Source organism: Neomonachus schauinslandi, chromosome 5 (genome assembly GCF_002201575.2).
Source record: "Neomonachus schauinslandi chromosome 5, ASM220157v2, whole genome shotgun sequence".
Classification (NCBI taxonomy): domain Eukaryota; kingdom Metazoa; phylum Chordata; class Mammalia; order Carnivora; family Phocidae; genus Neomonachus; species Neomonachus schauinslandi.
This window is the reverse complement of record NC_058407.1, coordinates 162,061,266-162,089,199: the sequence shown is the minus strand read 5'-3', so window position 1 is coordinate 162,089,199 and position 27,934 is coordinate 162,061,266. Positions and strand designations below refer to the sequence as shown.

At 39.4% G+C, this 27,934-nt stretch overlaps 1 protein-coding gene across 1 annotated transcript in view; it reads right to left on the bottom strand.

The window, feature by feature from the left end:
* CALN1 (calneuron 1) overlaps nucleotides 1-26,981 on the bottom strand; it is a 477,016-nt gene extending 450,035 nt beyond the window's left edge. Inside the window, exon 1 of the mRNA XM_021700534.1 lies at nucleotides 26,863-26,981. Within this exon, the coding sequence (XP_021556209.1) occupies nucleotides 26,863-26,981 (119 nt within the window). The remainder of the gene's footprint in view (nucleotides 1-26,862) is intronic.
* Between the last annotated feature and the right edge of the window lie 953 nt (nucleotides 26,982-27,934).

Here is a 27,934-nt window from a genome sequence, read left to right as displayed (position 1 = left end):
ATTTTTTATCTGACTCCAAAGGCAAGGGTAACAAAAGCTAAAATAAACAAATGGGATTACATCTAACTAAAAAGCATCTGAACAGTGAAGGAAAACATCAACAAAATGAAAAAGCAACCTACTAAACAGGAGAAGATCATATATCTGATATCTGAAATCATATATCTGATGAGGGGTTAGTATCTAAAATATATAAAGAATTTCTACAACTCGGTAACAACAAACCCCAAACAATTTGACTGAAAAGGGGGCAGAAGATATGAATAGACATTTTTCCAAAGAAGATAATATGGATGACTGACAGGAACATGAAAAATCCTCAAGCACTAATCATCAGGGAAATGCAAATCAAAACCATAATGACATCTCACCTCATACCTGTCAGAATGGCTATTATCAAAAAGACAAGAAATAACAAGTGTTGGTAAGGATGTGGAGAAAAAGGAGTCCTTGGGACCTTTGGCGGGAATGCAAACTGGTGAAGCCACTGTGGAAAACAGTACGGAGGTTCCTCAAAAAATTAAAAATAGAACTACCATATTATCCAGCAATTCTACTTCTGGTATTTATCTGAAGAAAATAATAGACTAATTTGAAAAGATATATGCACCCCTATGTTCATTGCAAACTCATTTACAATAGCTAAGATTTGGAAGCACTCTAAGGGTCTACTGATAGATGAATGGATACAGATGTGATATATTATTCAATGGAATCCTAGTCAGCCACAAAAAAGGATGAAATGTTGCCATTTGCAACAATGTGGCTGGCCCTTGATGGTATGCTAAGTGAAATAAGTCAGACAGAGAAAGACACATGCTGTATGATTTCACTTATATTTGGAACCCAAAACAAAAACCCAAATGAACAAACAAAACAAACAAACCTCCTAGATACAGAGAACAGATTAGTGGTTGCCAGAGTGGAGAGGGATTTAGGGGTAGGTGAAATGGGGACCAAGAGGTACAAACTTCCAGTTATAAAATAAGTAAGACATGGGATGTAATGTGTCACAGCATGGTGACTATAGTCAATAATATTGTATTGCATATGAAAGCTGTTAAGAGAGTAAATCTTTGTATCTTTGGATGGTGACGGATGGTAACTAGACTTATGGTGATTATTTCACTATGTATACAAATATCAAATCACTATGTTGTACAACTGAAATTAATATAATGTTCTATGTCAATTATACTTCAATTAAAAAAGAAAGCTCACAATTTAAATATCAGACAAAATTGAATTCAAGATGAAAATGTTTAAATAGCACAAGGAAAGTCATCTAATAATGACAGAGTATAATCCATGGTGAAAATATTTGTGATGTATCATCATGCAACAAATAACCTAATACCAAATCAATTGAAAAACTATTAGGAGGGCACCTGGATGGCTCAGTTGGTTAAGCATCCAACTCTTGATTTCAGCTCAGGTTATGATCTCAACATGGTGAGATCAAGCCCTATGTTGGGCTCCATGATGGGCATGGAGCCTGCTTAAGATTCTCTCTCTCCCTCTTTCTCTCCCCCTCATGCATGTGCTCTCTCACTCTCCCTCAAAAAGAGAGAGAGAGAAAGAAATATAACTTAATGCAAAGATGTGAGGTTATTCCATCAGACTGACAAGAGTTTAAAAATATACATAAAATCCAGTGTGAGTGAGGACATAGAAGAATGTTCCCTCTTAGTCAATGTTGGTGAGATTGTAAATTGTACCTCATTTCAAAAAGGCAGTTGGACAATGTGTATCAAAATTTATAAGCACATGGACATACCCTTAGATGTAGCAATTCCAGTTTTAAGCCTTTATCCTAAAATGATAACCAGTCAGTTGAACAGAGAGATGTTTATAAGGACATGGAGTATTTTATTGCTCATATTAATGAAAAATTGGAAGCAAAGCAAATGCCTATCAATAAACAACTAAATTATTAAAGCATGGTACATTCACATAGTTAATACTATTAATTGACATGGAAATATGCCTATGACATTGTTCAATGCTTAAATCAAGTTACAAAATAGTTTGTCTAGTATGATAGCACTTAAAGTTAGATGCATCTTGATTGCATGTACATGACCCAGCAATTTCTCTCTTAAGTATATAAACAATAAAACAGTATTCATATGCTCACAAAAGACATGCACTAGAATATTTATAGCAGCACTACTCATAATAGCCTCAAACTGGAAACCACCCAAATGCCTATCAACAATAAAATTGACAAATAAATTATGATATATTCACATAGCAGAGAGATAATGTAGCTCCACAATAGTGAATGAACTACAACCCCCTAAAACCATACGGAAGAGCCTCATAAATATAATGCTGAGTGAAAGAAGACAGATAAAGCAGAATGTATGCTTCATGATTACAATTTTTTTTAAAGATTTTATTTATTTATTTGACAGAGAGAGACACAGCAAGAGAGGGAACACAAGCAGGGGGAGTGGGAGAGGGAGAAGCAGGCTTCCCGCCGAGCTGGGAGCCTGATGCGGGGCTCAATCTCAGGACCCTGAGATCATGACCTGAGCCAGACACTTAACAACTGAGCCACCCAGGTGCCCCTCATGATTACATTTAAATAAAATTTAAAATCTGGCAAAAGTAATCTATGTCATTAAAAGTCAAGACAGTAGAGGGGCACCTGGAGGGCTGTTGGTTAAGCATCCAACTCTTGATTTCAGTTCAGGTCATGATCTCGGGGTTGTGAGATCAAGCACTGAGCACCTTGGGCTCCATGCTCAGTGGGGAGTCTGCCTGAGATACTCTGTCTTCCTCTCCCTCTGCCCCTCCCCCTCTCTAAAATAAATAAATAAATCTTTTAAAAAAAAAAGAAGTCAAGACAGTAGTTACCCTTGGGTTGATGGGGAGAGGACTGTGATTGGCAGCGGGTATGAAAATGTCTTCTGAGACGCTGGCAATGGTCTGTTAACTGAGTGCTGGTTACATGGGTACATTTAGTTCATGGTAATCTGTACACTTACAAGTTGTGTACTTTTCTGCATACACAAACATATACAAACATACACACAAAATGTATACATGGACAGGAAGACGTCAGGAAGGATGTTGGCAAAAATGTCAGTAGTGTTCTTATCTGGAGAGGGGGGTCAAGCATGACTTTGGCTTCCTTCTCTTTACTTGTTTGTATCAATAGATACAATTATATACAGGAAAACACAATTTAACTGAAGGAATAGAAGTAAATTTACTGAACATTCAACTCAAAAAGAACAATAAACAAAATGAGAAAGTGGGATAAATGAAGTGACAAAGATAAGAGCTAGAAAACAGTCAAATATGATGGAAGGAGATGCAAAGTGATCAATATGCTTCTTCCCAAATGACCATTAATGAACTCGTGAATTTACACAAATAGACAATGTGCGAAATAGCACTTTAACCATAAACCAAAGAAGTAGGGGAATTTCTGCCGATTTCACAATCACAGAGAATGATGTAAAAACCCATTTTAAAAATAAGCTTATAAGTGTAATTGACATATATTAAACTGCATATAAAGCATATAATTTAGTAAGTTTTAATACATGTGAAGCCATCACCACAATCAAGATGATAAATATACCCATTGCCTCCAAAAGTTTCCTCATATCTCTTCCCTCCACTTCTTTCATCCTCTCCCCTCTCCCATAGGAATCATTATAACTTCTTTTTCTAGAATTTTATAGAAATAGAATTTTAGTGTATGCATTTTTGTTGTCTGGCTTCTTTATTTCAGCATAATATTTTGAAATGCACCCATAATTTTGTATGTAACAATAGTTCGCTGAATAGTATTTCATTGTATGAATATACCATAATTTGTTAATCTACTAACCTGTTGATGGACATTTAGGTTACTTCGAGTTTTTGACTATTATAAATAAAGTTGCAATGAGCAGTCATGTTGGAATCTTTGCATGAACACATGCTTTCATTTATATTGATTAAATACCTAGAGGTGGAATGGCAGGTCATATAACGGTTGTATTTAGAATGTATTAGTATGCATGTTTAACTGTTTAAAAAACTGCCAATTATGCAAAGTGGTTGTACCATTTTACACTCCCACTAGCAGTGTATGAGCATTCCAGTGGCTCTACTTTCTCACCATCTCTTGGTATAGGTAGTCATTTTAATTTTAGACATTTTAATAGGTACATGATAGCATCTTATTGTATTTTTGATTTGCATTTGCTTAATGGTTAATGATATTAGCTATCTTCTCAGGGGCTTATTTGTGTATATCTTCTTTGGTAAATTATCTGTTCATATCTTTTACCCATTTTTATGTTGAGTTTTTAGTTGAATTTAGAGAGCTCTTTATATGTTTTGAATACAAGTCCTTTATAAGATATGTGATTTACAAATATTTCCACTCTGTGGCTCATTTTTGCATTCTCTTAAAGGTATCTTTCAAAGAGAAAATTCTTAATTTTGATGAAGTCTACTTTATGAAGTTGTTCTTTTAGGAATCATACTTTTGGGATCATAGTTTTTAAATATTTGCCTAACCCAAGGTCATAAAAGTTTTCTCTTAGAAGTTTTATAATTTTATGCTTTACATTTAGGTCCAAGATTCATTATGAGTTAAGTTTTGAATATGGTGAAATGTATGATTGAAGTGTGGATGTATGTATGTATGTACCTATGTATGTATGTGGATATATACATGTAGCTATCCAGGCATTTCAACAAGTTTTATTGACAAACTATGCTTTCACTATTAAATTGTTTTTGCACTTTTGCCAAAAAGTCAACTGACAAGGCTTCCACGTCTGGGTAAGATGAAATAAGCATACTGAACCTAATATATATCCCACTGAATGTAGCATAAAATCAAGGCAGAATGCATGGAGCAGCTAATTGAGGACTCTAAAGACAACTACTAACAGGCAGATTGGGGAAGAACATGAGAATTCAAAGGACCACCCACTAGTGATGAGTTTATCATTACTTTCTTCTGGTATTTCCAGGCCTGAACTTAGGGAAGCCTGAAACTTGTGAGAATTAGCACAACATAGAAGACTCCAGGAGATGCCTCAAGTTCTGACTTGATGTATGGGGAGGTGATTTCCTAAAAGAAAGAAGATAAATTCACCATCATTATTTCTTTTTTAATTTTTTCTCTATTCTCTTGTATCTCAGCCCTCAAACAATCCATAAAAGCAAAAGCAGTAGGGGTAATGAGAACCAGTAGGAGCCTACAACTCAGAGGAAGGAAAACCTTCCTCTCTGATCAGATAATATGTGGTCCCAAAAGGGTTATAAGGACCTCCATTGCTTCTTGTCTTCCTCTGTCCTCCTTTTGTTTGTCTGACACAAGTGCAATTGTAGAAAGGGTACAGTAGATTGAGGTAATAAAATTTGTAGCTTTCTAGTTGGAGGACCAAAACAGAGAGTACCTGGAAAATGAAAAGTGCTTATAAGATCATGAATGAGGAAAACTTTGCTAAGGTGACTACTGTAAATTGTTTATAAACTTCTGGTCTCAACCCCATATGAGTAGATTGATCTGACCTTAACAAGCATATATAGACTTTGAGAATGGAACAATGGGTTAGATAAGAGCCCATGTGTCAAACTAGCCACTGGTGTCACTCACATGGGACAGATCCGAATAGGAATGCAAAGGCTTTGAAAACTTAGCTGAAATTGGAATTCCAACCAATATAAATGGGAGGCATAAACCCAACCAGGCTGATTGCCTGCTAGCATGTGCATGTGTGTGTGTGCGCACACACACACAGTCAACATTGTCCATAATATAAAGAAGACTCTGAGTCACATAGCAAAATATTCTAAATGTCCAGGATATAATCATAAATTCTCAAAATACAACAAAACAGGAAAAGCTATACTTGCTTGGAAAAAGATAACCAAACACATGTCAATGCCAGGAGGACATGGATATTGGAATTATCTTTATACTTTACACATACTTTAAAGCAGCTATCATACAATACTCCAAATAAGGGCAAACACTTTTGGAAAGAATGGAAAGAAAGTCTCAACAAAGAAAAAGAAGATATAAAGAATAGCCAAAGGAAATTTCAAAACTTAAAAGTACAAAATGAAAACACACAGGATGAGCTCCACATGAGACAGAAAAGGAAAGAGCCAGAAAACCTGAAGGAAGAACTTTAGAAATCTAAACAACACAGGAAAAAAAGTTTGAAAAAAAGTGAACAGAGCCTAAAAGGCTCATGGGACAATACCAAAAGGCATGTTACCAGAGTCCTAAGGGAGAGGAAAAAGAGTGTGGTACAGAAAAAGTATTTAAAGACATAATGGCTGAAAACTTCCCAAATTTGGCAAAAGATACAAACCTATATAGGTCCAAGAATTTCAGAGAACTGCAATAGGATAAATCCAAAGAAATCCATGCCAAACATATCATACATTGATGAGAACTAAGGCAAAGAAAAAAGAAACTTTTCAAAAAGGATTTTATTTATTTATTTGACAGAAAGGGGGGACAAACAGGGGGATCAGCAGAGGGTGAGGGAGAAGCAGACTCCCCACTGAGCAGGGAGCCCCACTCGGGGCTCGATCCCAGGACCCTGGGATCATGACCTGAGCCGAAGGCAGATGCTTAATGGCTGAGCCACCCAGGTGTGCTAAGAAAAAAGAATCTTGAAATCTGACAGAAGAATATGGTGCATTGCTTGTAGGAAAACAGTTTGAATCACGTAACTGGAGTTCTCATGAGAAATCATGAGGCCGAAGAAAACAGAACAATACTTTTGAAGTGCTGAGAGAAAATAATTATTGACAAAGATTTCTATATACAGTAAAAATATCCTTCAGGAATGAAGGTGAAATAAAATTCTTAAATGCAGGAAAGCAATGAGAATTTCTTGCCAGCAAAACTTCTCTAAAAGAATTGCTAAAAGAAGTTCTTCAGATAGAACGTAAATGATACAAAAAAGAAACTTAGAACATTGAGAATGAAGAAAAACAATAGAAAGGTAAATATTAGGGTTAGTGTAACAGACTATTCTTCTGTTGAAATATGCTTAATGGATGAAATTAAAAACTGTAACATTATTTGATGGGGTCCCAATGTATGTAGAAGTAATGTATAAGACAACTATAACATAAAAGAGGAATATAAAGGGACCTATGTGTTGGTAAGATTTCTACATTCTACTTGAAGTGATAAAATAGCAAGTGACATCAGTGAAAATGACAGAATAGGGAACTCTAAAATTCTGTTACTCCAAAAAAGTAATTTTTTTAAACTGGCAAAAAAAAGTCAGAATGAACTTTTTTGGATATCTGGAAATTAGCCAAAAGCTTGTGGAAACCCCAAGAACCCACTTACTCAAGAAAAAAATAGTTGAATCTTGGCAAGAACAATGAGTTTTGGAGTATGTTAACTTATGCTAGTCTTTGTCCCCCAGATAATTAGTAGCCTTGAAGATGACAGTCCACATTCCCAACACTGGTATCAGAGATAGCAGAATGGACCTCATTCACAAATACTTGCAATTATTTTGTTTTGACCTGTCTGATGGCTCAAAAGACTTGATTTTATCTCACCTAACTTGGTTGTGCCTTGTGCTAACGCCACTCCTCAGGGGCCATTAGTTGAAAACATTGACAGGCAAATACTTTAGTCACTGCTGCCTGAGCCAAGGGAAAACAATTGGGCTAAACAATAGACTACCCAAAAAAATTTGGGAGGAAAGCCTGGGAAATTAGATACTTTGGGAGAAAAGGGCTTTTGAAAAACTCTAACATATTCCTAAGAATTTAGAGGACAATATGCATTCCCAGGGCTGTGGGCATGCTCAGGAAAGCCCTGGGAAGGCCCTAAGTACTCAATTCTGGCTGACCTTTAGGCTTTATGCAAGCAGAAAGTGAAGACTATGATAGTCATCAATTTTTTGACTGAGTATTAAAGACATGCCCTAACTGAGCTGCTTTACAAAGACTGGAAGATTTTTTTGGTTTCAAGAGTTTAAGGAAATCTCTACCCAATTATTAGCTAACTATTAACAGAACAGAGACTTCAGTGACTACACATGACAAAGTATATAGACTTTACAAAATTAATTCAGATAAGTCACAAAACAAATAAAAGCAACAACTAAAGCAAGCAGCAACACAAATCCTGGGGTTAGGAAGAGGATCTAGTTTCCAAAATTATCCCTTTATAATAGTAGTAGTAAAAATATCCAGTATTTAAGAAAAATTACAAGACATTCAAAGAAAGAAGAAAGTATTGCCCATATAGTCCACAGAGAAAAAGACAATCAATAGAAACTCTCTTTGAGGGAGTCCAGATGTTGGACTTAATACACAAAGACTTTAAATTAGCTATTTATAAAATGTTCAAAGAGTTAAGGGAAACTATATGTAAAGAACTAAAGGATGATAATCCCCAAATTGACCTACCTATTCCATGAAATCTATATCAAAATTTCAGCTCCCTTTTTGCAAAAATGGACAAGCTTATCTCAAAATTCATATGGATTTTCAAGGGACCCCAAATAGCCAAACAATCTTTTTTCTAAGATTTAATTTATTGATTTGAGAGAAAGAGAGCACACAAGAGGGGTAGGGGCAGAGGGAGAGGGAGAAACAGACTCCCTGCTGAGCAGGGAGACCAATGTAAGGCTCAATCCCAGCACCCTAAGATCATGACCTGTGCTGAAGACAGACGCTTAACCAACTGAGCCACCCAGGCACTCTTGTCAAACAATCTTGAAAAAGAGAACAAAGTTGAAAGACTCACTCTATTTGATTGCAAAGTTTACTACAAAAGTACAATTATCAGAACAGGGTAGGGATAGGAACAAGGATAGAAATACACAGCAATGGAATAGAATTGAGAGTCCAGAAATAAAACCCATATATTTATGGTCAATAGATTTTTGACAAGGGTCCCAAGACCATTCAATGGGGAAAGAAGAGTCTTTTCAGCCAATGTTAGGACAACTGGATACTCACAATGCAAAAGGATAAATTTGAATACCTATTTCACACCATATACAAAAATTAACTCAAAATGTATTAAAAATCTAAATGTAAGGGCTAGAACTACAAAACTCCTAGAGGGAAATATAGGTGTAAATCTTCATGACTTTGGATTAAGCAATAGCTCCTGAAGTATGACACAGAGAGTACAAGCAACAAAATAAACAGATCAATTGGACTTCATCGAAATTAGCAACTATTGTAAATCAAAGGACACTATCAAGAAAGTGAAAAGACAACCAACAGAATGGGAGAAAATATTTGCAAACCATATATCTGATAATGGTCTAATACCTGGAATATAAATAAGTCTTTAAACTCAATAACAAAAGATAACCCATTTTAAAATGGGCAAAGAATTTAAATAGCTATTTTTCCAAAGAAGATATACAAGTGGTCAATAAGCATATGAAAAGATGGTCAACATCCTTAATCATTAGAAATAGGCAAATCAAAACCACAATGAGATCAAAACCCACTAGGATGGCAATAATAATAAAAAATTTTAAAAATAATAATGAAATTAATAAGTGTTGGCAAGGATGTACATTGCTGGTGGGAATGTAAAATGATATAATCACTTTGGAAAAGTTGGAAGTTCCTCAAAAGTTAAACATAGAATTATCACTCAGCCTAGCAATTTCACTCCTAAGCTATACAAAAAGAACTGAAGTATATGCTGGCACAAAAACTTACACATAAATATTTGTAGTAGCATTATTCATAATAGCTAAAAATTGGAAACAACACAAATGTCCATAAACTGATGAATGGATAAACAAAATATAGTATATTGATAAAATGGAATATTATTTAGCCAAAAAAAGGAATGAAGTACTGATACATCCTACAACATGACTGAACATGAACACATTATGTTAAGTGAAAGAAATCAGACACAGAAGGCCACATATGGTATGATCCAACTTATAAAAAGTGTCCAGAATAGACAAATCCATATGGACAAAATGTAGATTAGTATTAGCCATGGGATGGGAAGAGAAAAATGGGAAGTATAGGATTTCTGTTTGGGGTTATGGAAACGTTCTGGAATTAGATAGTTGTGATGGTTGCACAACACTGTGAATATACGATCAACCACTGAGTTATATACTTTAAAATTGTGAACTTTATGCTATGCAACATTGATGTCAATAAATCAACTTTTAATATACAAAATTTAAAAATATGAATTCTAATTAGATTGTAAAAAGTTAGATATGTGTATTGTAATTCCTAGAGCAAAAGCAGAAATATTATATCAAGAGATATAGTAAAAAATAATAGGTAAGTTAGAGTGAAATACTAAAAAAGCATTTAAATAACCCAAAAGAAGGAAAAAGGGATAACAGAGGAATGAAAAGCAGAAGATATAAACACACAACAAACAATAAAATTATAGACATGGTGCAAATATATTAATAATTGTATTAATTAAATTGTATAATTAATTTAGGCGCCCCTAAGCTAAACAAAATTTAAAATGCATTTGTAGGATGAACTGTGGTTACAGGAAAAGTCATAATATGAAATGCTTACATTAGAATAGAAAAACAGGGGCGCCTGGGTGGTTCAGTCATTAAGCATCTGCCTTCGGCGCAGGTCATGATCCCGTGGTCCTCGGATCAAGCCCCACGTCAGACTCTCTGCTCAGTGGGAAGCCTGCCTCTCCCTCTCCCACTCCTCCTGCTTGTGTTCCCTCTCTCGCTGTCTCTCTCTCTGTCAAATAAGTAAATAAAATCTTTAAAAAAAAGAATAGAAAAACAGTCTCAAACCAATAATATGAGCTTCTCCTTTAACATTCCTGAGAAAAGAAAAGCAGAATAAATAAAGAGCAAGGGGGAATCAGTGAAATTGAAAACAAAAAACAAAAGGAAAAATCAATGAAACCAGAAACTTGTCGATTGAAGATAATGAAATTGGCAATCCCCTAGTAAGACTGAAAAAGAAAAAGAGAGGTCACAAATTACTTGTTTCAGGAATGAAAGAAGTATGTCACTCTAGATCTACTAAACATTAAAAAAGATAAGAAATAGTAGAGGCAACTCTATGTACATGGATGTGAGAGCTTACATTAAAAGGACCAAAAAATTCTCAAGATCACCCAAGATGAAACCTGATACAGATATGGATAACCTGAGTAGTCCCCTAACTAGGATACAGACATAGATATATAGATACAGATAACACGAATAGTCCTATAACTATTAGAGAAATTGAACTTGTGATTAACAACCCCAGCTGGTTCCACTATCCCATTCTACCAAACCTTTAAAGAAACAAATACAACAGTTCCACAAAATTTCTGCCAGAAAATAGAAGAGAAGGAAAGACTATCCAACTCATTTTTGGAGGCAACATTATCCTGATAACAAAACTAGACAAAGAAAATACAATGAAAGAAAACTACAGACAATATCTCTCATGAATGTAGATGCAAAATTCCTTTTTAAAAAATCAGCAAATCAAATCCACAAAACAGAGAGGACAATGCAACATAACCAAGTGCTGTTTATTTCAGGAAGGCAAGTCTGCCTTTAATATTCAACAACCAATCAATGTAATCCAGCATAATAATAGCCCAAAGGAAAAAAAAAAACCAAATGGTCTCATAAATAGATGCAGAAAAAAAATGCAACAAGATTCAACCTCCACCCATATTAACAAAACTCTTAACAAACTAGGAATATAAGAGAACTTCCTCAACCTGATGAGGGGCATCTACAAAAAAGCTAAAACTAACATACTTGATGGTGAAAGACTCAAGTCTTTCCCACTAAGATCAGGAACCAGGCAAGAATATCCACTTTCACCACTATGCCTCATTATATTGTCCTGATTTTCCCCAAATGCTGTCTCTGACCTTAAAACTTAAGCTTTCTTCATGTCAGGGTGAACTTGTAGCTTCCTAGCCAATCATCTAGAAAGAAGTAAGCTTACGTAGTGCTATTCCTCTGAAAAGAAGTTTCTAGTAACCTACAAAGTAATGTACTTCCTCATGTTTTATAAACTGGGCTGCAACTGCAGAGAGTGTCTTATCTCTCGATTTTGAAGTCTCCCCATTTGCAGTTTATTTCTTGCTCAACAAAATATTCACATCAAGTAAAACTCTGAATTTTCTTTTGACAATGCCATTTGACTTTCTTCATAGGTGAATATGGTAGGCAAAATTCTAAGATGGCTCTCCTGACTTTCCTTTTCCCAGTATCCATGCTTTTGTGTAATCCTTTTCCCTATAGCAAAGGCAGAACGGTGACTCACTTAAAACGAATAGAATATGGCAAAGGTGAAGGGATAAATTTAAATTTCAAAGTTGCAAAAGTAATGAAAATATTGAATAAGCTGACTTTCAGGTTAACCAAAAGGGAGATTATCCTGGATGGGCCTGAACTAATTAAGTGATCCCTTCAAAAGATCTATAGCTCAGAGACTCAAGTTGTAACATCTCTCTCTCTCCCTCTCTCTGTCCTCCCACTGCCCTCTCTCTCTGCCATGAATTCTATAGCTTCAAGGAAATTAATTTTGCCAACAGCTTAAAGGAGCTTGGAGGCAGATCCTTCCCTAGCCAAACTTGCATATGAGAATGTAGTCCACTGAACATTTTGATTTTAGCTTTTTGAGACCCTAAAAAGAGAACCCAGCTAGACCTAACCAGACTCTCAGCCTACAGATACTGTGAGACAATAATTTGGTATTTTAAGCCACTAAATTTATAGTAATTTGTTATGCAGCAGTAACAAATTAATACAACAACCATGTTAACTGTAAATAAAGACAGTTTTACTTTTTCCTTTTCAATCTGGATGTCTTTTATTTATTTTTCTAATTACACAGGCTAGACCCTTAGTACTATGTTACATAGAAGTGGAGAAAATGGGTATAGTTTTCTTGTTCCTGATCTTAGGGGTAAAGCATGCAGTCTTTTAGACTATGATGATGGTAGCTATAGGTTTTTTTGGAGATGCTCTTTATCAGGTTGAGGAAGTTCCCTTCTATTCCTAGTTTGCTGGAAGTCTTTTTTTTAAAAAAAAAATCAGGAATAGATGATGGGTTTTGTTGAATGCTTTCTCTGCATCTATTGAGATGATTATATGATTTTTTTTCTTTTAGTCTGTTATAGTGAATTATGTTATTTGATTTTAAAATTTTTTAAAGATTTTATTTATTTATTTGACAGAGAGAGACACAGAGAGAGAGGGAACACAAGCAGGGGGCATGGGAGAGGGAGAAGCAGGCTTCCTTGAGAGCAGGGAGCCCGATGCAGGGCTCGATCCCAGGACCCTGGGATCATGACCTGAGCCAAAGGCAGACGCTTAATGAATGAGCTACCCAGGCGCCCCTATTATTTGATTTTAGAATGTCAAACCAAGTGCTCACTTCAGCAGCACATAGAGAATGTCAAACCAACTTTATATTTTTGACATAAGCTGCCCTGCTTGATTATGGTGTATTATTTTTTATGTAATGTTGGATTTGATTTGTCAAAATTTTGTAAGGAATTTTTGCATCTACGTTCATAAAGGGTATTGCTTTGTAGTTTTCTTGTAATGTTTTTGTCTGCTTTTTAAAAATCAGGATAATGCTGGTTGAGTTGAGAATTATTCTCTGCTTTGCAGGGTTTTTTTGTAGGAGTTTATGTAGAAATGGTATTATTTCTTTACTAAATTTGTTCAGTAGAATTCACCAAAGAAGTCATCTGGCTCTGGAGTTATTTTGTGTGTGTGTGTGTGTGTGTGTGTGTGTGAAGATTTTTAACTACAAACTTATAATTTTTTTGACTGAGATAGCTCTATTCAGGCTGTATATTTATTTTTGGGTGGGCTTGGTGGTGTGTGTCTTTTAAGAAGTAAGTCGATTTCATCTACACTGTCAAATTTACTGGCATAAAGTTATTCACAATATTCTATTCTTATTCTTTTATTTTTTTTTTAAGATTTTATTTATTTGACAGAGAGAGAGAGACAGCAAGAGAGGGAACACAAGCAGCAGGAGTCGGAGGGGGAAGCAGGCTTCCCGCTGAGCAGGGAGCCCAGTGTGGGACTCCATCCCAGGACCCTGGGATCAGGACCTGAGCCGAAGACAGATGCTTAACCAACTGAGCCACCCAGGCACCCCTACTTTTATTCTTTTAATCTGTAGACCCTGTAGTGATGTTACATCTCTCATTCTTGATATTGCTAATTTGTGACCTCACCTTTTTTTTCTTGATCTAGCTAGACGTTTTTTTTTTTATTTTATTGATCTTCTCAAAGAACCAGCTTTTGGTTTCATTGATTTTATCTATTGTTTTTCTATTTTATTGATTTTTTCTGATCTTTATTCTTTCCTTCCTTGCTTTAGATTTACTTTCTCTTCTTTTTCCAATTTCTTAAGGTGGAAGGTTAGATTACTGGTTTGAGACCTTCCTTCATTTCCAATATGGATATTTAGTGGTATAAATTTTCCTTTAAGTACTATTTTATCTACATTCCACACATTTTGATATGATGCATTTATATTTTCATTCAGTTCAACATAATTTCCAACTTCTCTTTCAAGTTCTTTGACTCATAGGTTACATATGTGGAAGTACATTGTTTATTTCCCAAATATTTGGGTTTTTTTTCCAACTATCTGCCTGCCTGATTTCTAATTTAATCTCACTGTGATTCATGAACATAACTTGTAAGATTTGAACTCTTTTAGGTTATTTATTTATAGCCCATAATATGGTCTATTTTGGTAGATGTTCCATAGTCACATAAAAAAGAATGAGCATTCTGCTGTTATTGGAAGGAATATTCTACAAATTCTAATTATGTCAAGTTGAACGGTAGTGTTATTCAAGTCAAGTTTGTGTAAAATCTCCAACTGTAATTTTGGATATGTCTGTTTCTCCTTGAAGTCCTATCAATTTTCACTGCTTGCACTTTGAAGCTCCTTCTTGAGTGGAGGCCTAGAAACTCCTCAGGCAGTATGTTGGGGCAATCAGAGGACTCACTTTTTTTCTGTTTCTTAGGTTTTCCTGTTCATTTTTTATTGTACTGCTGTGAAAACCATTGTTTCATGCATTTTCCAGTTTCTATTGTTATTATTGTTTCAGGTGGGAGGATAAATCCAATTCATGTTCTTGTTTCTTGACCAGAAGCAGGAGTCTCTTGAAACCCCATTTTTAAATGAAATATGTTCACCTCTTGTATTTGAACAACACAAGCAATTTCGGAGAATGTCAGACAGCTTTTGATTCAGACCTACCATCTACTTCTCACTCCAGGGAAAGCCAGTTCTAGACTGAAGAGAAGCTGAAAAAGCTAATAATTTGGTTCCTCTTCAAAATGATTTTCTTCCAATATTGACCAATGTTTATTGGGAATTCGGGGACTTACATTTCTTTTAGAAATACCTCTCTATTTTCAAAATAAGGAATTTCTTATATGTACTAAATGGGACAAAACATTATAACATTTTTCCTTTTGTTTTTTTTTTTAAAGATTTTATTTATTTATTTCAGAGAGAGAATGCAATAGAGAGAGCATGAGAGGGGGGAGGGTCAGAGGGAGAAGCAGACTCCCCGCCGAGCAGGGAGCCCGATGCGGGACTCGATCCCGGGACTCCAGGATCATGACCTGAGCCGAAGGCAGTCGCTTAACCAACTGAGCCACCCAGGCTCCCACATTTTTCCTTTTGAATTAGTACTAATTTGTGAGTTTTGCCATCCCACAGAGTTGGCTGGAATTAATACCTCTCTAAAAAACATAAACATAATTTACATGAAATTGTTATTGAAGTCTTGTTGAAAACACATTTAAAAACTAGAATTTTCTACTTCCTGGTCTGTGGTAGAATCTATTAGGACTCATTTTCTCTTACAGTTGGGTTGGTGCCAGATGACTAGTTCTAGGCAATGAAATATGTGCTAAAGTGATATATACCACTTCGAGATAAAAGCAGTTAAAAGCTGGTGTGTCTCCTCTTTTTCTCCTCCCTTGCTATGTGACCCTGGAGGCCCTGTGCTCCCCATGGCATAGCTCCCAGATGGGGGAGCACGTCTCCATCTGTATTAGCCTTCCTGGGAGTGACACATACACTTTATTTATTAAGCCACTAAGATTTTAGGTTACTATGACAAAGTCTACCCTAATGAATACAGCTTATTCTTATTTTGTCTGATAATAAGGTAGATTTTAAAGGATACAGTGAAGAGTTTAAACTTAGATAAGGTACATTCAATTAATGACCATGGTGCTAGCTAACAGTTACGAGGTGCATACCATGTGCCAGACACAGGGCTAAATGCTCTCTATGAATTATCTCATTTAATATAATAGTTACACCGGTGAAATTACTCCACTTTGTAAATAGCACTACTCCATTCATTATGTTGTGACAGAATTCTGACTGCCAACTCTAGGTAACTATCAGGTTTTTCCCTGGTCATGGTATTAACGACATAGAGCAAGTTTCACCTTGCAACTGGTGCAAACACATTCATAAAACTATCCAACAGAAATAGGACACTACCAGTGAAAAGTGTTCTTTACACTATTTGAAGGTACTCTTATTATCATGATCACAGGACCAATCAATATTTTACCAGTTACATATGGTGTACATAGAAATCTTAATTAACTACCATATTTCTCATTTATTTCAGTAATGTTTTTAGCATGCCATAGAGAAATGGCTATCATTACAGTTTTTATCTATATATCTACAAGGATTTTCATGCATTACATTTCAGTACATTTCAATAACAAATATCCTACTTACAATACTTTTCCTTCTATACCATGTACCTGGAGGCATACCTAGTTTTTTGCATAGTAAGACTTGTAGAGAATTGAAGCAGAAAGAGGAGCTGAATAAATGAGCGAGAGAGTAGCACACTATGCTGGCAACCTCAGAAAATATTTTCATGCACTTGAGAGGTGGTTACCATGTCCTAGCATCAAGGTACTATTAAGGGAGACCCCAGCTGACAGCTCCTCAAAGTTTACATGGGTAGATAGGTGATAGATATAGATACATAAGTATAATGATATCTATCTCGCCATATCTATTTCAATATTTAAAAGTATTATAAGTAGGATATTTGTTATTGAAACATAATATATGAAAAGCACTATAGATGGAGAGTTGGAAGCAGTGCACGTTTTTGTTAATTTTGTGAATTCTTTAAGAGTCCGGAAATCCAACAATCAGAAAAATAGAACATCGCACACAGGTCCCAGAGCCCCAGACGAAATGGGTACTAGTTAAATTCCACAAACTGGTAAGGGCCAAGCTTCAGTAAGAACGAACAAGCCAAACGTGGAGCCTATCAGACAACATCATAACATGTGGGAAGGAATATATTGCCCAAGAGGCTCAAGAAAATAGCCTATTCTTGAAGGTGACATCTTAGGAAACAGAAGTAAATTCTAGAAACCATGTCCTTGGGGTCATGATAAAGGATAAGGAAGACACGAGCTTTGTGACCTTGGGACGGGGAGAGAACAAACGAAGGCAAAGGCAGAGATGCAAATGGGGAAAGGAAGGAAATGTCTGGCAGCAGAATAAAAAGCTCATTAGAGGCAATGAAGAGTAGATGTTTCACTGAAAAATAAATCAAAGCTTTGCTATGCGAGAAAAATTAGAAGATCCCAAATGCAGAAGGAAAGGATGAAGGTTACACATGTTAAAAAGGAAATGAATTAAGCATGTAGGGCAAAGAAATAGAGATGCAGCCCAAGAATTACATGTGTTCCCTAGGAATAAACCCAAGCTATAGAAAAGAGGGAATAATAAAAATAAAAAATTTTTTTCTAAATTGATTAAAGAATAAGTATGAAGATCAAAATGGATCACATTGTCCTGACAAAATTAATAAGAGACTCACACGTAAAATATGTGCTGGAAAATATTTTGAAATTCAAGGATGGTGAGGAGGGTAGGAATCACTGGAAAGTAAAGGCAAAAGACAGCATGAAACAAAACAAAAAAGACCCCAAGCCTCTTGGACTCTAAGATGAATCAAAACTGTATGTGTTGCTGATCAGCCCTTCAGCTGACTGGCAACCAAGGGAATTGTCCAGCTGTGTCCCAGCAGTGGCCACCTCCATGAGGATCAGCAACAGAAACTTTCATGTCAGGCAGCAGAGGTTCAGGGAGAGGAGGTGGTACCTTGATGGTAAAAGATGATGGATGAAAGGAGGAAAATGACAACTGTCAGTCAAGAGTCAGGAGAGCCTGCGCACACAGCCATGTGAGAAATGCCTCGAAGACTTTGGGAAGCTTACATTCCCAAAGAGTGAGTGGCAGGCAGTCAGGAAAATGCTGCTTGGTGACTGTTATAACTGCATTTGTAACTCAAGTCTATTTTGGGTTAGAATGTGAGCTCTGGAGAGCAGGACCAGTGGGATACTGTCTTCACTTATGTCCCCAGCAGCTGACATGAAAGGTCCGTGTGTAACTGCAAGCACATGGCTTTATTCTCACCTCCCAGGGGTTGTTGAAAGGTTGGGGGTGAGTCTGTATACTGAAGAAGAGAAAAGCCCTTTCCAAAAACTGGCTCCTGTCCAGTCAAGGGGAAAAAGTGATGATTTCACAGCTTATTTCCAACCCATAGTGAAAGTAAGCAGTTGGCTCTGTTGTCGTATTATTGTCACAACCATACCCATTTCTTGTACACAAATGCATCCCTGAGTATCATGACTTAGCAAAAGAAGGAGGAAAAAATGCTTTCTCCATGATGAGCAGGGAATGTTTTGCAGGTTATATTGCCTTTAATACAATAGTTTTCTTCTTTTATATGGACTTATGCTGAACTATCTCTGGGAATTATTGCTTGTCACTGGGAGGTGAGTGAGTGCTTGCAAATGTGTGCATGCATCCATATTCTCTCCAAGATCCTCTCCTAGGAGACCAGAAGACCACCAGGAGAATGAAAGCATATGTTGACTTTAACACATGGTACTGGCACAACTAGACATCTGCATGCAAAAAAATGACCCTAAACACAGGTTCATAAAATTAATTCAAAATAGATTACAGACCTAAGTGTAAAACACAAAACTACAGAATTTCTACAATAAAATATAGGAGAAATCTAGGTGACCTTGTGTTTGGTAATGAACTTTTAGATAAAACACCTAGAGCATGATCCATGAGAGAAAAAAGTGGTAAGCTGGACTTTATTAAGATTAAAATATTATGCCTGCAAAAGGTCCCATCAAGAGAATGAAACGACAGGGCGCCTGGGTGGCTCAGTTGGTTAAGCGACTGCCTTCGGCTCAGGTCAAGATCCTGGAGTCCCGGGATCGAGTCCCGCATCGGGCTCTCTGCTCAGCGGGGAGTCTGCTTCTCCCTCTGCCCCTCCCCCCTCTCATGCTCTCTCTATCTCATTCTCTCTCTCAAATAAATAAATAAAATCTTTAAAAAAAAAGAGAGAGAATGAAACAACAAACCCACACTGGGAGAAAATATTTGAAAAAGTACTTACCTGACAAAGGACTTATAGCCAAAATATACAAAGAGATCTTAAAATTCAACAATAAAGAAACAAGCAACTCAATGAAAAAAATGGAGAAAAGATTTGAACAGACACCTCACCAAAGAAAATATACAGATGGCAAATAAGCATATGGAAAGATACTTCACATCATATGTCATCAAGAAATGCAAATTACGGGGCACCTGGGTGGCGCAGTCGTTAAGTGTCTGCCTTCAGCTCAGGTCATGATCCCAGGGTCCTGGGATCGAGCCCTGCATCGGGCTCCCTGCTCAGCGGGAAGCCTGCTTCTCCCTCTCCCACTCCCCGCTGCTTGTGTTCCCCTCTCACTGTGTCTCTGTCAAATAAATAAATAAAATCTTTTTAAAAAAAGTTAATCATAGATTTGTGGCATGGTTTATTAGAAGAAGCACACAGAAAATGAATGGATCCTTAGTGAAAGGAGGATTTCAGAGAAAATCTCCAGGCAGGTGAGAGAGTGATCAAAACTTCTTAGCTAAGATCATTTGTACTATTTTCTGTGCAGTCCCAAATGGACACTTTGTGCATATAGAAATTTTTTCTTCGTGAAGACTGTGCTTTTGACCCTATGCCCTCTCACTTCCTAAGGGACGCTACTCCATTAATTATCACCTTCAAGCCCTTCTCTATTACCGCCATCCCCTCCACTCCAGTGCCCCCTGTCCTCGGAGGCCCTTCCATTAGGCAAATTGATATAATAATTCTGGAGAGCAATTTGGCAAATCCAGCAAAAGAAACTTCTAGAAAATTTATATTTAGATATACTTGCACTAGTTCACAAGGATAATATACAAAGATGCTCATTGCAGCACTGTTGGTGGGAACAAAAACGGAGCAGCCTAAATAGCCATCAATAGGGCACTGGTTAAATAAATCACAGTACAATAGAAAAGGATGTTGGCAATAAATTGTTAAGTAAAAAAAATACTTGAGGAGCAACGTGACTACTAATAACAACAAACGGCATATCTGGATGGATATATATTCATTTATTCTATGCGTATTGTACAACTGCAGGGGGTGCCACTCACACCGTATTCTTGTTTTGGAAGTGAATGTTGTACCCTGGAGTTGTACCACTACCTCCGTGTGTGCACGTGTGTGTGCGTGTGACATGCTCCAAGGCATGCCCCATGCATGAATTTATCCTAACACATCAACTCTATGGTGAATATTAATCCGTCATTTCCATGAGCCTATAAACTGCATGAGGAAAAATCTTATCCCCATCTTATCCCCAACACCCGGCACAGAGCCTGGCACACCAATTTATGGTGTCTGAATGAATATCGGTGTGAACATTCACAAGGCCTAGGGTATACCAGTTACTTATCATTTGCATTGATCTGAGAACCAGGCGTGTCCTAGGAAGAGGAAATAAACACGTAGTATATGATTTCTAGGCTTTTACACGCACACATTTACTCACACCCAGAGTTCCAGGCTCAAACTGCATTTGGAAAACCTGAGTTAAACAAAGATAGACCATTTTCTTTTCTGTAGGGCATCTCTAAGATTTTACTATGCATTGATATTCTCTAAGAGGTAGATAAACCACGGAGCATCATCTGAATTTTACTTACCATGAAGCACTCTTAGAGAAATATTTATTTACACTGATGTTCAGAGGATCATCAGTTTGTTACATGTTGCGTTAGAAGAATTATCCGAAGTAAATAGATCCTGGGTGAGAGAGGATTCCCAAGATAGGGTCAGACAATCTCCTGGAGAATGAATGATTGTAAGATTCTCAGCTAAGATCATCTGATATCCCAACTGGATGGCTGGGACTGGAGGGTAGAGAGGAGAAAAGAGGTGGCCAGTGTAACAAGGGAGAGCAAAGCACGCTTATTGATGTGGCAACATGGCAGCAGAGACCCTCCCAAATGGAGCATCTGGGGACCTGGCAGGGCTGTCAGTGAACATCCCAGAGAAAAGGGGATTGGCGGGCAACAGGTTTCTGGGTTCTATATGAAAAGGCAGAGGCCACAAACACAGAGTTTGTAAACTCACCCAATAACTTTTGATGAGCTAAATTTTGAACTGGCCCGCATCTTGGCATTACTCCTTCTTCTCTAACACTATCCTTTCTTCCAGCCAGAACATGATCAGTGGACTGACAGGGACAGAGGCCAGATCACAGTGAGTGAGGGGTAAGAAGTAAAAGAAAGGTGGAGGATTAGGATAAGTGTAGGCAATTTTTTCAAGAAGTTTGAGGAAAATTATAACATAGCAGCTTTTTAAAAAGATAAGTAATAAGAGAACAGATGTTTATGATTAGTGGAAGAAGAAAGACATTGAAGAATAATAGAGGAGGTAAAATTGATGGAATAAGGTTCATGAGAGAGGGTGGAATGGGATAGACGTCCATGCACATGTGGCAGGTGGTCCTTAGACTGGTAGAGGGACCCCTCTTCCACTGTGATGGGCAGGGAGGGGGAAAATGAACATGAATGCAGAAAAGGTGACAGAAGAGTGGGCAGGAGGTTGAAGAAGTTTCTTCCTGGGAGCTTTGTTTTATTTGTGAAGGAGGAAGTGACATTATTTTTAGAAGAGTGGATAGGGGTTGAAACAGTCATGGTGGAGAATGGGGAGGGGACCTGACCACTAAAAGAACCCCTGAGCCACACAAGGACCCACTGGGTTTGAAGGTTGTGAGTGGGTAAGGTCACCCACCCAGGCCCCATATCCATGGAGGATTTTCTCTCAGAGTGCTCCACATCCTGAAGTAGGAACAGCAGTAGCAAACGGCTATAAGGCAGGTTGTCGAAGAGAGGAGTACTCCATGTGAGCTCTCAGAGGTGAGGTGTTCCTGAAGGTGACAAGATGATGGCTGAGGCCATGGGAGTGAAGGCTGAGAGGAGGAAAGTCACTGGAGTTGAAGTTGAGGCAACACGAGGTGAAAACGTTGACTGGTAATCCAAGGGTCATCTTAGTTTCCTCATATGACATCAGGACTCAGGACAGATATAAGACTCAACAAGCTGCTAACAAGCTGCTAAGGTATTCAAGAAGCATGGTGACGATCAGAAGTAAAGCAGGTGATGGCAACTAGGAGTGATTGGAGGTGAGATTTTTACATAACTCTTAAGGGTTTGTGATATGGAGGTCTCCCAACAGCCTCTTCAGGGGTAACACATCCCTGTTCATCTCAGGGGTCCTGGAGGACCTCCCCATTCTCCCAAGTGTGTGCTTGCACACACCCCCCCACACACACACACCTTGCTGCAATGAGAATGGGTCCTCTTCTCTGTTTTAAGTACTGAGATTCCCCATAAGACTTATTTTAGAAAGGTTTTTGTGAGCAAAAAAACTGAACACAACTGATAAGGCCCAACCCTTCCCAACCCCACAATGAGCCCAAGACCATCCAGTGAGTTGATAGAGGTACCACAGCTGTATCCCATTAGGGTACCATATGCTATGCACTCTCCCCTAAGACACCCCTAGAGCTATTGCTGGTGATGAGGCATTCTTGTTAGGGCTGAGGAGTTGAGTGCTGTTGAGATCCAGCAGAGTCTGGAACCCAGGAGAGGGAGAAGCAGTGGCCATAGAGGGGCTATGGAATTCCCTGGACACCTGTTACAGGGCAGAGAGGATGAGGAGGAAAATGAGGATGGGCAGGCTGGGGGAGTGGGGGTCTCTGGTCAATTCCAGCCCAGCTAGGGAGGCCAGCTTAGTAACCAGGCAACAGAGGTTGAGTTCCTTCTGCCTCTCACTGTGCAGGACCTTAAATCATTGAGGAGTTTATGGGTCCTGTTTATGTAGAGACTCTTTTTATAAGCTATTCAAAGCAAGGGTGGGAGGGAGAAATAGGGAAAGAAAAATTCCCTTTGAATTTCCATTGCTTTCAGAGTCAGCAATTTAATGAGTCATGCATTCTGAATCCTTGCTTTGTCTACACGTTTTCATTTCAAAATACTAAAAACACTTTGTTTGGAACATGGTTATTTTTAGTTCATATATCAAGAGTGCACATCCATTTCTCCCTGTATGAGAAAATCTTCCTTCAGATTGGGTTGGGACAGCACCACAGTGGTAGGGCTGTTTACTTAGCTGTCACTGTTGAAGCCACCTGGGCATCCCTCTGTTCCTGGGGACTCTCTTCCAGCTGGCCTTTGGGGCCTACTGACTATCCATGAGTCAGCTCTAGACCTGGCCCAAAGACCCAGATCCCATAGTCTGGACGAAAGGGGAAGAACATCTCCTCAGACTTCCAGACTGAGGAGAGACAAGCCAGGTCTTCATGACTTGTACCCTTGCAAGACTCAAAGAAATGAAGTAGAAGTGAAGGACGTCCGCATCTATGGGTCATCTCCTTCAGGTGTGTCAAGAGAAAGTCTACCCACACCTTGACAAAGACAGGAATAGATAGTCTGTGGAATTCTTTTGTAAATTTCAGGAGGAGATCTGGGAGAAAGACTGGGGGAGTAAAGAGGGGGTACCCTACTTCCCCAGTCCCTGCCATCTACATAGGATGTCTTTCCACACTGCACTTAGTGCCCCAAGCCAGCTTTATCTACCTCATTGCTTTTGTTCCATCAGTGATAGTTCTCTCCTCTGGGGACCACCTTCTTTTAAATGCTCCAGCTTAGAGCATTAATAGCAAGCACCTTACCAGCATTTAATGGATAGCCAGCCAACTTCAAGAATGGGATACAAAAACCAATATCTCAAGGCACTGGGTTGACAAGGTATACACTTCTCTGGTCATTGCCTTGTTCTTCCATCCATGTATTTATAGTGGAAGCAGCCGTGTTCATACCCTCTGCCTCTCCTCCCCTGGACTGTTGATTTGATCAGGAGTGGACAGCAATGAGCCTATGTCCAGGGAGATTAGAATTGAGACCATACTGACTCTCAACTGAGGCTGGCTGCCAAATTGGCAGCTATCTGGCAAGGATAGTTTTCATGTGGACAGAGAAACTGGAGATGTAGACAGGCAGAGAGAAGCAGCTTTCTCGGGTTTTCTGTATCACACTAGGCCCTCATTCCAGCCACCTCTGAGGCCTTGGATTCTATGAGGCAACCCCTCCACCCCCAACCCCTACCTGAAGTCTTCCAAACATGTTCCTCTTTTCATTTAGGAGAGCGCTACCTGATTTCTGTTACTTGCAACCAAAATGGTACCAGGAGGTGTGAGAATGACCTGGGGTAGGTAGATGGGACACATCAAGGAGATGCCTCCCTACTTTATAATTTTGCCCAACTCTGCCTGTATCAGGTATAATCACATGGGCCACCACCCAGCATGCTTCAGGGTCTGAGAAGGCCCCTGATACTCTGTAAGCTAGCCCCAATACTGTACTCTCTGGAGGATATTCCTAGCTGAGGAAAAAAGGACAATGTGCTCTGCAAGTATTCACTGCTGAGGACTGATGTGAGAACATGTTCCAGTGGGCCATGTTCCCTTCCCCTCCATGCCCAACCTTTGTGCTGAGACCTTGACAATGGAACCCACTCCCATGGCCCCATCTCATCCTTCTTTTTAACTATCTTGCTCTGCCCATTGCACAAGGAAATCTTTGAGAAATGTGTAGGTGTGCCCCCAAGGAAAGAGTAAGCAAATGTGTGTTTGTGGTGGACCTGGGTGTGAATGCGTGATGGGAACAATCCTGGAGCCATAGAGACCCTCAGCCTGGGGTCCAAAAAGAATTAATGCCAACCCCCAAGGAGATGGCATGGGAGAAGCAGGTTCGTTCCACTTGGGCTACCGCTGCCCCTGGAGACAAATGAAACTAAACTGTCTAATTCATGCCCATCAAAATTCTGGCCAAAAAATTCTAAATCCTAAAGCCACAGGAACAAATGAGGAAATATTTTTTATGTGGGAATATGTTGAGCGAAAATGGTCTGACTCCATCAGACTTCTTTGCTGTTTCCTGTATGATATCTTCATATCTAGTAGGGTAGACAACTGTCCTTTTCCTCTGTAGTATCAGCCACATTTGCCATTTGCCACAGCCCACACAGGACATGCAGAAATGGTTCTCTGTTCCAGTCCTGACCTCCTTCCCTCAACATGCCCCTGCCCCCACTTTCTCAGGGCAAGCACCCAGGATCCTATCACTTATCCCAGTCTGAGCAAAGGCCAACCAGAAAATTCACCCTTGGACTGGACCATTCCTCCTCTTGTGGCTCCTCTCCTGGAAGGGGTGAGCTGGGATGGGGAGGCCCAGCCCAGGTCATCCTCCCACCTCTGGCCAACCCTCCTGAGCCAACCCTCCAAGCCTGCCCTTCAGCATACCATGCCCTTGGCCAAGGGTCTTGTCAACTCCCAGCTTTGATTTCCCGAACAATGAGTTGTGTTGGAGAAGGGTCTAGATAGAGTTTTATAGCATTCTGTGCTGGGCCCTGCAGTCTAGCCCCCAGCGCCTGGGAGAAATTACTGAAAATCAGGAGCTGTAGTCACCCGAAATATTCCCACTTCCTTTTTATCCCCTGGAGCCCAACCATAAACTCAGCCATAGACCCTTTTGGCCACTCCTGGCAGCTGGTGGCAGAGATGGCTGGAGAGCCCATTCCAAACAGCCTTAGGGAGACCATTTCAGAACACATCCAATTATATGACTCACCACAGACCAACTCATCAACACCAGCATCACATAGATCAAAATTCCCCTCCCTACAAAACCACCTAGAGTTGAAATTCCTCTTGAGTTTTTACATCCTTGAATGTCTCCGAGGAAAAGAAAGAGAACAAAATGGAACCCAGGAAGCCTGTGGCTTGGAGCACACAAAGTCCCTCCCCTTGAACTGACCCCCTCACCTGTAAGTGGGGAGAGGCAGGTAGGCCAGTGGTTACAAATGTAAGTTTTGGATTCAGAGACATTTGGGTGGGAGTCCTGGGTTTACCTTTGCCTGTGCCATCTGGAGCAAGTTGTTGAATGTCTGTCTTATTTTCTCCTGTAAAAACGGGGTTAATAACCCTCCCCTGGAGTTATCATGAAGATTCATTGAGATTATCTTTGCCAAGCTTCTCCTCCCATGCTGCCACATGGTACGCACTCTATAAATGATATCGGTTGCTGTTTTTCCTAACAAGCACCCCCTAACCTAATCAGACCCTGATAAGGTCAGTGTTCAAACCCATCCCCTTGCCCCATCCACACATCCCAGATACAGTCAATGGAAACCTGTCAGGTTCAAGACGTACAGTATAATCTCTGTACCCAGCTGGGACACCCATCCTCCCAGGACCCCTCCCAGGTGTCCTGTCCAGAGGGCCTCCTCTCTCCCTGCCCCCCACACTCGGACACTCAGCAGCAAAGGCTCCCAGCCCCCGCACCACCCCCTACCTGAGGGCTGAAAACAATCAAGTCCTGAGCAAACACTTGAGAAAGCGCTTTCTCCCGGGGGTTTGGGGGGAGAAGACTTGCCAAGTGGGGAAGTCGGGGGCCTGGCTCCTCGGTGGCTCCTCTCCCCCTCCGGGGGCTCCTCTGCCCCCCTTTTCCTCATTCTCAGGCTTCCTCTCTCCAGGTTGCTCGGGCAGCCGCATCGGAGGTCCAGAGTGATGTTTTCAGAGAGATTTGTGAGCACATCAAGGGAACTTCAACGGAGACACACACTCTGCAAGGAGTTGACAGAAACTTACTGCCTGCATAGTGCTGGTTGGTGATTTACTCAAAGTCAGTTGCCTAAATAATTCACACCCTCCCTTCTGTGTTTAAACAGGACGATGGTAGAAGCACAATCCTGGCACAAGAAAAATATTACAGTTGTGGCAGATGTTTAGTTATTAATAAGGCCTCGATGTCCCCAGAGGGTATTATGCAAAAAACCCAATAATGTGTCTTTGGAACCAGCCTTAATATTGACAGGTACTTTTCCGTTCACACTCCCGTGGGCTTTGCTGGAGTGTAAGCTATGTGGACAGAGCTATAGAACATCCAGCAGGACTGCAGCTTGCAAGAAAGCCCAGCACCTTGCCAGCGTAATTTGTTGCCTTGCTGTTGACATCAGCCGAGCCACAGAAACAAAGTGGGGCCAGAGTTAGAAATAACCATCCTAGGGAGAGGACTCCTGCCAAGCCTCCTAAGCTTCTGACACTGCTCACAATCCCAGGGCAAAATCATCCTATCTTCCTTGGACGAAACAAAGAGCATCCAAGATTAGTAGCCCTTTACCAGCTTCCGTCAGGCTCGCTTTCCACGTGTACGGAGCCTCTGGGTTCCCTTAATGTCCTCATCTCTCTTCTTTCTCCAACACCTGGTTAACCCCTATTTGGCCTCTACAACTAGGCTCAGGTGAGGGCACCTGGCTGGGTTAAGGCACCCCTCAGCTGTGCCTACTTCTGCTGTTGTCCACAATCTCTGCCCCCTCTTCCCTGGCAACCCTGCATTGAGAAAAGCTCCAGGCAGGGAGGAATTCAGACGCACATTGTGTCCTGTGGGCCCATGCAGGGACAACCTTAAAATAAGTGGTGTGCAATAAACACTTACTGAACTAACA